This window comes from the organism of the source record quoted next, unplaced genomic scaffold, assembly GCF_019419815.1.
Source record: "Pyrus x bretschneideri cultivar Hongxiangsu unplaced genomic scaffold, Pyrus_bretschneideri_v1 Contig24, whole genome shotgun sequence".
Taxonomy (NCBI): domain Eukaryota; kingdom Viridiplantae; phylum Streptophyta; class Magnoliopsida; order Rosales; family Rosaceae; genus Pyrus; species Pyrus x bretschneideri.
The window spans coordinates 4,459,884-4,472,536 of record NW_025999546.1 but is presented as its reverse complement, the minus strand read 5'-3'; the positions used below and the strand labels follow the sequence as shown (position 1 = coordinate 4,472,536).

The 12,653-nt window shown below is 38.2% G+C and overlaps 3 protein-coding genes across 3 annotated transcripts; all 3 read right to left on the bottom strand.

Moving 5' to 3' along the window:
• Positions 1-1,061: 1,061 nt before the first annotated feature.
• LOC125478371 (putative adenylate cyclase regulatory protein) lies at positions 1,062-3,834 on the bottom strand. Its single transcript, XM_048586524.1, has 2 exons — positions 1,542-3,834; positions 1,062-1,180 (listed from the first exon to the last, which is right to left on the bottom strand). Exons 1-2 carry the CDS (start codon positions 3,832-3,834, stop codon positions 1,062-1,064), a joined length of 2,412 nt encoding a protein of 803 aa, XP_048442481.1.
• Positions 3,835-4,919: 1,085 nt separating this feature from the next.
• On the bottom strand, positions 4,920-5,345 carry LOC125478370 (putative disease resistance protein RGA4). The gene has a single exon (XM_048586523.1). The coding sequence runs from the start codon at positions 5,343-5,345 to the stop codon at positions 4,920-4,922; it is 426 nt and encodes a 141-aa protein (XP_048442480.1).
• A 4,060-nt stretch (positions 5,346-9,405) lies between these two features.
• Positions 9,406-11,444, bottom strand: LOC103957686 (putative disease resistance protein RGA3). The gene is made up of 2 exons (XM_048586555.1): positions 11,035-11,444; positions 9,406-10,919 (listed from the first exon to the last, which is right to left on the bottom strand). The coding sequence occupies exon 2, from the start codon at positions 10,910-10,912 to the stop codon at positions 9,593-9,595; it is 1,320 nt and encodes a 439-aa protein (XP_048442512.1). The 5' UTR covers positions 10,913-10,919; positions 11,035-11,444; the 3' UTR covers positions 9,406-9,592.
• Positions 11,445-12,653: the final 1,209 nt, after the last annotated feature.

The following is a 12,653-nucleotide window of genomic DNA, read 5'->3' as shown; positions in this document are numbered from 1 at the left end:
AAATCAAACTGTGCAAGCGCTCTCTCTCTCTGTATCCTTCCCTCTGTGCAAGCCCATACTCACCCACATTGTGTATCAAAGAAAATCTCAGCTTCTTGCTGCAAGGGTTTGCTCGAAAACGAAGCAATAAGATAGGTTCAGAGCTAGCACTAACTAAAATATATTACTCATATTCGCAATAGGTTTGCATTATACGTGTTTTTGCATCCATGGCATGATGTTCTTGGATTTATATGGATGCAATGTTACATTTGTTGGTAAAGTTATATGCCAAGTACTGAACATCTTTTTATTTCGTGTTCACAGAAGCTTGGTTGAAGACTGAAAAATCTGCAGAGGAGAAGCTTGGTTCCCAGCTTCAACTCCTTTATTCGGTGACATATTAAAAGTTTAGGGCTATGAAGTGGTGTCGTCGTCTTTTTTACCCTGCCAGTCATTCATTCTTTTGTTGAGGATTACATCTCGGTGAGTTTCTTTTGGCTTTTATTCGGGATTACATCTTAGTGAACTTCTTGTCGAGCATCTCGTTTTGAGGAATCAGATCTTTTATTCTGATAAGTTTAAATGAGGAACTTGTTTACCTGTGTTGAATGACTTGAATCGTATGGTTCTAATTTGTTTTATGATATTGTCTTTTTCCATAAAAATTTATGGGTCTCAGTCTTGGTTTCTTTGTTGGCGCCACTTGCTGCCACCAAAAGCCATGGCGGCTTCCGTTGTGTGCATATTGTGTTAACAGGACTAGAGTATTGGGTGTTTTCTAGCCTATCGGAGAGCTATAAACCTATTTTTGAACTGAATTTAAATTCGGGTATGATTTTTGGGTACATCATCGGACTGTTGAAGATGGTCTTACTAGAGCTAATAGAGACTCGTGCGGTGTTTGCACACGTGACAAACTCTGAAAAATGGGATTACACTCTCTAATCTCACGAAATATTTGGAGGATAACTTGACTCTAGAAGGTACATTCTTGGATGAACTTTCCATATTACAAATAGAGGAATGAACATCATACGGTAAACCGCAGGATAACAAATATCAATGTAGGGACGTGTCATTTACACGAGGGAATTCGAACAATGCCCTCCCTTCCGGCTCAGCGCTGAAAATGCAGACCTCCTCATGTTCCTAAGTGTTGGAAGTGAGAAGTTGGATTGGTCTTGAATCTGGACGCTGGCTGATCAAATGTAACACAAAGAAGTTGGCAAGAAATGTAGAAAACAACCTGAGACTTGTTGAAATGATGGTAAAAGGTTTGGAAACAAATATTAAAGTCAATATTTAGTTCTAACACAACTGAAGAATACGCAGTTGTGACTTTCTAACACATATCTTTTGAATAAAGGTTGGTTTGAGAAGAAATTACCTACTGACGTTTAGAATGTGAGGAATGTCAGTCCAATATTGAATCTGCATCCTCATCTTAATCAAATAACTGACAAAAAAAGAGGTTTGGTCAATACGCAATACTGAATAAGAAACGTGAGAGAAGGAGAATTGAACGAATGAATTATTTGTTTTGAGAGAGAAGGAATTACTTGTGATATTTGGAATATGAGAAATCTTGGGCCACTCTCTGCCGGTACCCCTGGCGCATGCTTTCTTCAGAAAGGGACACATCGCAATCAGTAGATTTTCTAGTTTGGTGAGGCGTTGCATAGCTTGGGCAGAAGGCAGAGACTTGAGATTCTTGCAATTGTAAATATTTAGTCGGTCGAGAGATGTAATGTCGCCCAACCACTCTGGAAGAGTCTCCAGCCCATCGCAATCATCTATTTCCAACTCTGTTACTGGACTAGTGGAGTGGTTAATTACTTGAGGGAGAGACTTGAGCTTAGGCCACCCGCAAAATACTAATTTGTGTGATGATGGAATTTGCGCAACTGGGAAAGAATCGAGCTCCTTCCAGAATCCACCAATATACAAGCTATTCAAACTAGTCAGAGTACGTAGACCCGTCGGCAAGTATTGTAATTTCGCACAATGCCATATTGATAAACTGGAAAGAGATTGCAAGCTAGTTACGTCGACATCTGCCAGAGATATCAAATTTTTGCACCTTCGAATTTCCAAGTGGACAAGAGATGTGCAGGATGAGAGCCCACTCGGCAGACCTGTCAATCCATCACATCCCATAATACTCAAATTACCGAGGGATGTGAGGTTGTCTAAACTGGGAAGAGCCTTTAAATTCTGACAATCCTGTATTCTCAGTTTGCCAAGGGATGTGCAATCGTGTAAAGAAATCTCCTCAAGAGTGCTGATAGAGTCAATGTTCAATTCTGGTCCGCTGCAACTTGCAATAACCAATCTCCGGATGGCGGTCAGACTCCTCCCCTCATCGGCAACGGAACTCCATCTTAGCATAGGGCAATTCACTATACTCAACTCCTCAAGAGATTCATGACGGCCTGGCAGGCTTGATAGTTGAGCACAATCTTCAATTACAAATTGCCCAAGGGATGGCGGGAATACATCTGAAATTGGAATGGATACCAAGTTTCGGCTACCACTTATTTTCAATCTCTCTAGTGCGTTGCAATGTTTCAACCCACTCGGCAAGCTTGAAAGCTTCTCACAACCCTCAATCACCAATCTCCGGAGGGCGGTCAGACTCCTCCCCTCATCGGCAACTGAACTCCATCTTAGCATAGGGCAATTCACTATATTCAACTCCTCAAGAGACTCATGATGGCCTGGCAGGCTTGATAGTTGAGCACAATCTTCAATTACAAATTGACCAAGGGATGGCGGGAATACATCTGAAATTGGAATGGATACCAAGTTTCGGCTACCACTTATTTTCAATCTCTCAAGTGCGTTGCAATGCTTCAACCCGCTCGGCAAGCTCGAAAGCTTCTCACAACCCTCAATCACCAATTCCCTGAGACATGCTGCGATTGAAATGGATGTTAGACTAGGACAATTCCTTATAGTCAACTCGTCAAGAATAATGAGTGTTCCTAGCCCATCAACCGAAACATGCCTCAGCCTTTCACAATTGTCGATACACAGTGAACCAAGGGATGTACAATCCTGTATATACAACTCCTCCACTCTAGTACTACTGACGATAGACAATTCCGGTACATAACTTGCAATAAGTACCAGTTTCCGAAGGGTCGTCAGACCGTGATTTGAAATGCTTATTAGCTTAGGGCAGTTATAAATGGTCAGCTCCTCAATAAGAGACATGTCTACCCCATAACTTGAATACTGCCCCAGTTGTTGATAATCGTGGACACGCAGCGCACGGATAGAAGTACAAGATTCAAGCCCACTCGATCCACAAGTTTTTAGTCCATCACAATCTTCAATGATCAATTCACGAAAGGATGTGCATTCGTGTAAACCTGAAATTGACTCCAGACTTTTGCACGACCTTAAAGACAACACCTGTAGAGGGGTATAGCATTCTGGTAGACTTTGCAGGTCCATTAATCTTAATCCACCACATGAACTAATCTTCAATCCTCGAAGGGACGTTGCACCGTGAATTGAAATGGCTATCAGACTACTGCAGCAACTTATTTCCAAATTTTCAAGATGTGGACATTTTATGGACAACTCCTTAAGAGAAACTCGGCCGTACAATTCTGGTCCACTATGCAGGCTCGTTGATGTTAATTTACCACCACGCGAACTAAATAACAATTTCTGGATGGATGTCAATCCAAATAATGAAAGGGATCTAAGTTTGTCGCAGTTGCTTATTTCCAGATTCTTAAGAGAGGTACACTTTTCTACCAGACTTGTTAGGTTTGACAGCTCGTGACAAATGCTCATATCCAACTTACGAAGGCATGCAAAATGATCAGGAAAATTTCTCATTTGTGGACACTCCACGAGATCCAACTCCTCAAGGCGAGGAAACACCAATATTTGCATTTTCTTTCACCACCGGTGGTTCAATCCATTCGATCAAATTTGGGGCCGCACTAATTCTGAACGTCTTCAATGCAGGATACAAAGCCTTGGTCTTCATTGCATCATCAACGTCATCATAGCCATAAAACTCATCTCCCAAACGTTTTAGATTACACATTGTGTTAAACTCAAGATGCGTAAGACTAGGTAGATGGCCAAGCATGGGGGCTTCTTCACATATGTCGCACTGAATTAACTGAATTTTTTTCAAGTTGTTGTGTGGCTTCCAATATGGAAATTTAGCACCCATGAAATTGTAAATCTCTAAAATTTCCAAATTTGGGTGTGGCTGGAGGCCTTGGAGGACACCTTCTTCACTGCTGTTGCGTGGCCTCATTTCCTCACCCCATACAAGTGATAACTTTCGTATGTTTCTCTTTTCAACTAAATTTGATTTCTTCGCTTCTTCTCCATCCCTCACATGTTCCAAATCATAAATAGCCAGTTCATCTTTCAAGTGGTTTAAGCCAGCCAATTCCTCAATTCCACAACCGATTCCATTAGGACTCACAATAAAATAAGGCATCTTTCGAAGATTAGTCAATTGCCCGACCCCAACATGAGTTTCCCTGTACCAACCAAAATTAGCACGTTTCTTTTTTTGGACAGGACCAAAATAGATGTGTCTCAAGTTGATCAAATCTCCGATTTCCTTAGGAAACATCTTCAGCAGTCTACAATACTCCATTCTTAATGTCTGTAAGTTATGGAGCTTGCCGACAGATTTGGGGATTGCTTTGATCTCTGTTCTAGAAACGTTTAAATACCTCAATTGCTTCAGCTTCCCAATTGATTTCGGCAGCTCCTTAATATCAGCATTGTAAAGATTCAATACATGTAAACCCCTAAACCTTGGCAACATGCTACTAGGAACTTCGCTATTAGAAAACAATGAACGCAATCCCATTAAACGTTTTTTTGGAATCAATTCCAAATCTGAAGTAGGAATGTGTGAAGCATGTCGAATCTTCAGTGTACCGATCATCTCATTAGAATTTGAAGTCGCAGCTTTCAGATTTTGATACAAGTTCTGCAAAATCATGCACAAGAACGTGCATCTTGCATTTGGCAACAACACCAAAGTCATCCTTCGTAAGATCTTGAAGTAAGGAGTTTTGCAACAAAATATGAAAATACTCCATGCCTATATCCTCCATCTCTAGATCACTACTCTCGGAAGAAGAGTGAAGCAATCCTTGAGCCATCCATAGTTGGATTAGGTCATCCCTTTCAATTTCAAAGCCTTTCTTGAACATTGAGCAATATGTGAAGCATTGTTTCAAAATTGGGAATTTCAAATTATCCAGACTCAACTTCAATCCTGAGATGATCATCTCTTCTGCTTCTGGAGAGTCCCATATTTTACTGTCTAGAATTGCTGACCATTCATTTGCCCCATTCTTAGAAGACAACATTCCTCCGAAAACCTATTGATTCATATATAGTTAGATTTGTTGTTAAATAATTCATAGTTTGCATAACCGATTATAACAATAAAAACATCATTTGTAGTTTGAGAGAAGCTGACTAATATGTGCGCATTGTGTTGTATTGATGCAGACTATAACTTGGCGTGTTCATACAAATGTTTCATTTAAACTTTTTTATACTTATCAATGTTATCATGGTGTTGTTAACATTTCAGTTGACTTCCTATATAGTTTAGATTTCACTTGTGTGGCTGAGATGAGAGAATAGTAAATCTAACACAAACATCTTAATTGACGTGAGAAATATATTTTATTTAAATTGGTTCACAATGATCAAGTTTTGGTGGCTATAATGAATTTGTGACTATCAACCTAGAAGATCTATAATGCAACAGTAGAAGTACATGGATGAGGAGAAAGAGCAGTGGCCTTTTTTAATGACCTTTATGCACTTCTACATTCCTTTTATTTTTACTAGCCATTTTAGTTGATAAAGAGAATGTTAGGACGCTGATAAAGTTAATGGGTCAATATATGTAAGAAGGTTTATGGGTCACTTAAGTCCACTAAGGAGAATACTATGTATTAAGATGAATGGATGTCCAGTGGTCAACAATCATTACTGTATAAGGGAGTGTATCTAGAAAAGTGGTCAAGTCTAGTCGGACTGTCACTAGTGTTTAGTAAAGACAATTTATCATTGTAACACACTTATTGTAGCTCATTAGCTGGCCAACGTTCAAGTTAAAGACGAGAACATGAGTATATGTAATGCTTGCGGGACAAAGACATTGCTTTCATGAGAGTTTCAATGTCTCGTCGGTATTTTGGGAAGTCTACATTGCTATTGGAAAAACAATGATGGCGTATCTCTCATGTAAGATAGTCATATCTTGTTTAACATGCGTAGTCCGGATATGAGCTAGCCAACATTATATGTATCATATCCAGCCAACATTATATGAAACAAAGTCCTCTATGCACTGTGGGAGACCGAAAGACTTGAACAAACCTTTACAGTGTTAGATGAGATACAAATTTGTGGAAGTGTTCATGATATCAAGATGGACCATTTTATTTGAAGATAATTGTTTCATGGTCAAGGAACTGTTGCGTTTGACAGAGTTGATACAGGATTGTGATAATAATGCCAATTCGTCTGATGCCTCGCTAATCCGAGGAAGCAAGATTATTATTGGATCAAGACAAAATTGTTCAGTAGATGAATTGAACAACTTTTTGAGAATTTGGAAAATTTTCATTTTCACCAAGGTTATATTTGGGGAAATATTCAGCAATTGATGACAAGTTTGCACTTGTTTTGGTTGTAGCTACCACGCTAATACTTGGACAAAGGCAGAGCTTATTGGGTCTAATTTAGCATAAACTACAATTACGGCATGAAGACCTGCCTTTATTTTGGGGGTAGGATTGTTAGGATGCTAGGATTTACGGCTTAAAATTAGGATGATGCAAAAATTAGATTTGTGTTGCCTATTTCATTTTGGTGTCTTTTTTGAGTTTGGATTTGATTTCTTGGTTGGATTCCTTGCTTGATGGAGAGATTTTGTTAATTAACATTTGATTATGATTTGGATTTACTTCCAATTAGGATTAGAATTCTCATTGTAACCTAAGTCCTATGCACTATAAATACACTATAAATAGGACCTTAGGTTTTGGTTTATTTTGTGTGCCAACACCATTATTTTATAGAGTTTTCTCTCATTGGGTTTTGGGTGGAGGTCACAGTTTGGAGTCACAATTGTGTGTCAAATTCATGGCTTATTCATTGGCAATTTGGTGAGAATCAGTTTGTGAGTTAGAAAACAATTTGGGAGAATCTTCTCTGTATGTTTGGGTTCTTTACTCATGTGGTTTAGGGTTTGCAATTTGTGGGATTTGGGTTATGACAATTAAACACTCTTTTGTAATCTTCGTTTGTTTAGTGATATTCCTCGCCGTGCTTCGCTTGTAGACGTAGGCTTTGCACCTAACCACGTTAAATCGCTTGTGTTCTTATTTTGAGATTGTTTATTTAGTTTTTGCCTATGATGTTGATATTTGGTATTTTGTTAGGATCTGATTCTGTTTGCGCATGAAAGTACAACAAGTGGTATCAGAGCCCAGGTTTCGACTTGGTTTTGCTAACCAGTCACTTTGAAGCCTTCTGTATTGTCGGTGAAAGTTGATATCGAAAAGTTAGACGACAATGACTTTGGTATTTGGCAATTGAAGATGCGTGTTTTGTTAGTTCAACAAAGGGTTTTGAAAACACTAAAGGTTGTGAAGGCTTTGCCGTATTCGTGGACTGAAGAGGAAAAGGAAGATGTTATGGAGCGGGCACTTGGAGCAATCCTACTGACTTTATCTAATGAAGTCTTGCATGAAGTTGGTAACGCCAAATCTGTATCGGAGTTATGGCTCAAATTAGAGAGTTTTGTATATGACCAAACCCCTTGGTAAACGGTTGTATTTTAAGAAAAGTTTGCATACTCTTCGAATGGATGAAAGTACATCAATTCATAAGCATGTTGATGATTTCAATAAACTTATGATGGATTTGAACAGTGTGGACGACCAAATTAGTGATGATGATTATACGGATAACTTTGTTATGTTCTTTATCTCCTTTGTATGAACACTTTGTCGATACCATGCTATTTGGTAGAGAAAGTCTTAGTTTGGAAGATGTTAAAGCCTCTTTGAATTCTAAAGAGCTAAAGAATAAAGTGTATGACACGCAAGATTGAGCTTTGGTAGTTCAAGGAAAGAATAAGAAAATGGGCAAATTTGGAAAGAACACTTGTAGCTATTGTTATAAGGTGGGTCATTAGAAAGTAGATTGCCCTAAACTCAAGGGCAAAAAGAAGCTATTTGATAAGTCTTTTGCTAGTGTTGAGGCAAACATTGCAAAAGATTGTTGTTCTGAATTCCTCTAAAGGTTATGAGATGAGGAGGTGGAGCTTGGTACTCAAGCTCTTTTGGTGGAGTGCAATTCGCACTTTTGGTTCATATGTTCAAGCTTTTTTTTAATTTTGTTTAATATTTGTTAGTTTCTGTAATGAAATTTGCTAGGAGAAGGCGTTGAAGGAAGTTTAAGTTTGAAGCGTTTTGGATTTTTTGAGTCAAGGTGGAGATTGTTGGGATTTATGACTCAAAATTAGGATGATGCAAAAATTAGGTTTGTGTTACCCATTTCGTTTTGGTTTCCTATTTGAGTTTGGAGTTGATTTCTTGGTTAGATTCCTTGCTTGGTGGAAAGATTTTATTGATTACCTATTTGATTAGGATTTGGATTTACTTCCAATTTGGATTATAATTCTCATTGTAACATAAATCCTATGCACTATAAATAGGACCTTAGGGGTTGGATTATTTTGTGTGCTAACACCATTAGTTTAGAGAGTTTTCTTTCGCTAGAATTTGCGTGGAGGTCACATTTGGAGTCATGAGTGTGTGGTAAATTCATGGCTCATTGGTTTGGCAATTTGGTGATAATCAATTTGTGAGTTAGAGAACAATTTGGGAGAATCTTCTCCGTCGTTTTTGGGTTCTCTACTCGTTTACTTTAGGGTTTGTAATTTCTGGGATTTGGGTTGTGAGAGTTAAACACTCTTTTGTAATCTCCGTTTGTTTAGTGAAATTCCTCACCGTGCTTTGACTATGGACGTAGGCTTTGCGCCGAATTATGTTAAATCTCTTGTGTTCTTATTTTTGAGATTGTTTATTTTAGTTTTAGGCTATGATGTTGATGTTTGATATTTAGTATTTTGATGACAAGTTTGCACTTGTTTTGGTTGTAGCTACCACGCTAATACTTGGACAAAGGTAGAGCTTATTGGGTCTAACTTAGCATAAACTATTTTGCCACTTAGTACTACAATTTAGTTGTATTTATCTTCACTTGTAAGTGAGAGGTTTTAGGTTCGATTCTCACCAAAAACGAGTTTAAACCACATTATTGCTAAACCATTGTAAGGCTAGGCCCACCTCCTCCCTTTAATGTTGATAATATTGTTTGTTCCAAAAAAAAAAAAAATACAACTTAGCATAAACTACAATTACATCATGAGGACATGCCTTTATTTAGGGGGTAGGATTGTTAGGACCTATAACAATATTTAGTGGCCAATATATGTAACAGGGTTAATAGGTCACTTAGGCCCACTAAGGAGAGTACTATATATTTTTGAATTGTCTTATTTGTAAGGCATGAATGAAGAATATTGTTAATTAATTTCTTTTTTTTTTTTTTTTTTTTTTGTATTTTTCCTTTCTTTCTGGTTCCGGTAGAGAATCAAATGACAGAATAAAGTAGAGGAGTACATAAGATCAAAGGGAAGTACGGAAATGACTTTGTTTAGTTTGTGGGCTGAAGTTAAAATGATAACAGATAAGATTTCAAACAAAATAGAGTAAACTTTAAATAAAAATAATAAAAAATAAATACTACTTACCTTTGCCACAGATGGTAAACCTGCACATTTTTTGGCAATCTCTCTTCCAACTTTTTCTAGATCAGGATCTGTAGGAGCAGTATTATCTACAAATGCTCTTCCCTTCAATATGGACCAGCATTCATCTTCCGATAGAAATCTCAAATCATAGCGAGGAAGTGTTCCTGTAATTGTTGCAACTTTGGAACTACATGTGGTGACAAGTATGGCACTCCCCCGTGCAAAATGGAGTTTTGACAAACAACTCATCAGTTTGCTCCATTTTACAGAGTCTTCATTCCAAACGTCATCGAGTACAAGAAGACATCTTTTCTCTGTCAACTGTTCTCGGAGGCTTTTAAGCACTGCCTCCTGACTTTGTGTTTCAACCGTTCCACATTTAACATATTCCAAGATTCGATTCAGAATTGAATCAACGTCAAATGTATAGGATACATATATCCATATTTTCTCTTCAAAGTGTGTACTTTTCTCATCTGTATTAAAAACTGACTTGGCCAAAGTAGTTTTTCCCAAACCGGGCATTCCCACAATGGCCATAACCGAAAGATTTTCTTGACTGACTTCGGAACCGGTCAAGGTTGCAAGTATATTTGACACGGCCTCATCCCTGCCAACGATGATTTCATCCCCAATTGATGAATTGGTTTCTCTGATCGATCTCATTGCTTGAGAAGTTGCAGAAACTAGTTCCATAATAGGCGCACGATTCTTGAGATCCACCAAGGATGCGTTGATTTTCTTGATTTGATGTGCTATTTTAAGACGAAATACAACGGGATTAGAGAGTGAAATGAAGTTGAGTACCTTTCTCTTCAAAAGGTTTTGTATTTGTAGCTTATGGCGGAGAACTTCGTAGTTGATGTCCTCCAAGACATCATCAGCATCATTAGCCACGTCTTTAAGTTTCTCCACCCACACCGCATCAGCATCATCAGCAGCATCACGTGTGATATCTTGAATCAGGGATAATGTTTCATGCAGCCCTGTCAGTTTTTCTTCAAGTCCCCAAGAACGGACGAGCGGTTCAGCAGCAAGTGAAGCTGCCTTTGCAAGCATTCCCTCAGCAGTAAAGCTAAATATCTTTGCCATATCCTTCCTTTAGTACACGAAAGACAGAGCAGATTAATACTCAGCTAGTTAAGGAAAGTAGATGAAAAAATCGAGACTAAGAATCGAGAGCCATCAACAACAATTTGTGATTTGGAACTAACCTGGGTTTATGATCTGAATTAGTACACTTAAAAAATGAGGAAGGACGGGGAGAGGCCTAGTCGAGAGGCCTTGGACTCGTGGTTGTGGAGAAATAGATTGAGTTCTTGGCGCGAGAGAGAGAGAGAGAGAGAGAGAGAGTTTAAGTGTGGGAGTAGCAGAGAGGACAAGGAAGATAATGAAAATGTTGGGAAAATTCGTTTCCCTTCCAACCCCTTTGTAATTTTATAAATTGGAAACTTCATTCTAATTCTTGGCAAATATGACTTTTATACTAAAATATTGATACATTAATCACCTCATTTATTTTATTTTTTTTATGTTTTAATTATTTCTCTTTTTTCTTCCTAATTTTAATGTATTAATTAGATTTCATTATAATTTTTATTTTCATTTCATTCATTGTAATATATTTTGTTGTAAACATCTAGATAAATTAATTTTTGTTATACAATATATTTCAATATACTTTGTTTTCTTCATTGAGGTACATTAAATTCATTATAATACATATCGGTGCATACATTTAGGTACACACATTTCAGTATATACATATCAATACAAACATGTAGGTACATTACATTTTGATATATACATTTTTGGTACTAACATTTTAGTGCATACATTTCGGTACACATTGTCACATCCCGGCCAGGGGCGGATCACTTCCCGGACCTGCTCCGCCACCGTAGCACGATATTGTCCGCTTTGGGCCCCGACTACGCCCTTACGGTTTTGTTTCTGGGAACTCACACGAGAACTTCCCGATAGGTCACCCATCCTGGGAATGCTCTTGCGCGCTTCTCGCTTAACTTCAGAGTTCCTACGGAGCCCGAAGCCAATGAGCTCCCAAAAGGCCTCGTGATAGGTAGGGATGGGAATATACATATAAGGATCACTCCCCTGGGCGATGTGGGATGTCACAATCCACCCCCCTTAGGGGCCCGACGTCCTTGTCGGCACACACGAGGTCAGGGTTAGGCTCTGATACCAAATTGTCACATCCCGGCCGGGGGCAGATCACTTCCCGGACCCGTTCCACCACCGTAGCACGATATTGTCCGCTTTGGGCCCCGACTACGCCCTCACGGTTTTGTTTCTGGGAAATCACACGAGAACTTCCCGATGGGTCACCCATCCTGGGAATGCTCTCGCGCGCTTCTCGCTTAACTTCGGAGTTCCTACGGAACCCGAAGCCAATGAGCTCCCAAAAGGCCTCGTGCTAGGTAGGGATGGAAATATACATATAAGGATCACTTCCATGGGCAATGTGGGTTGTCACACACATATTTAGGTACATTATTTTAATATTATACATTTTGATACTAACATCTAGGTATATTAATTTAATATATTATATTTCGATACTAACATTTAAATACATTAATTGAGTCTTTCAAGCTTGAAAAACTTTAAATAAAATTAATAAATTAAAAAACTTTTTGGTCAAAAAACAAATTTAAATGTGTACATTAATAAATTTTAATATTTAATGAGAGATATTGAATAAAATACACATTAATTAAATTGAATTAACGACATATCAAGGGATTATAATCAATATGTAATCTAACATAAGGTTTTTATTATATTTCAATATTCTTCAAGAATTAAAGTTAAA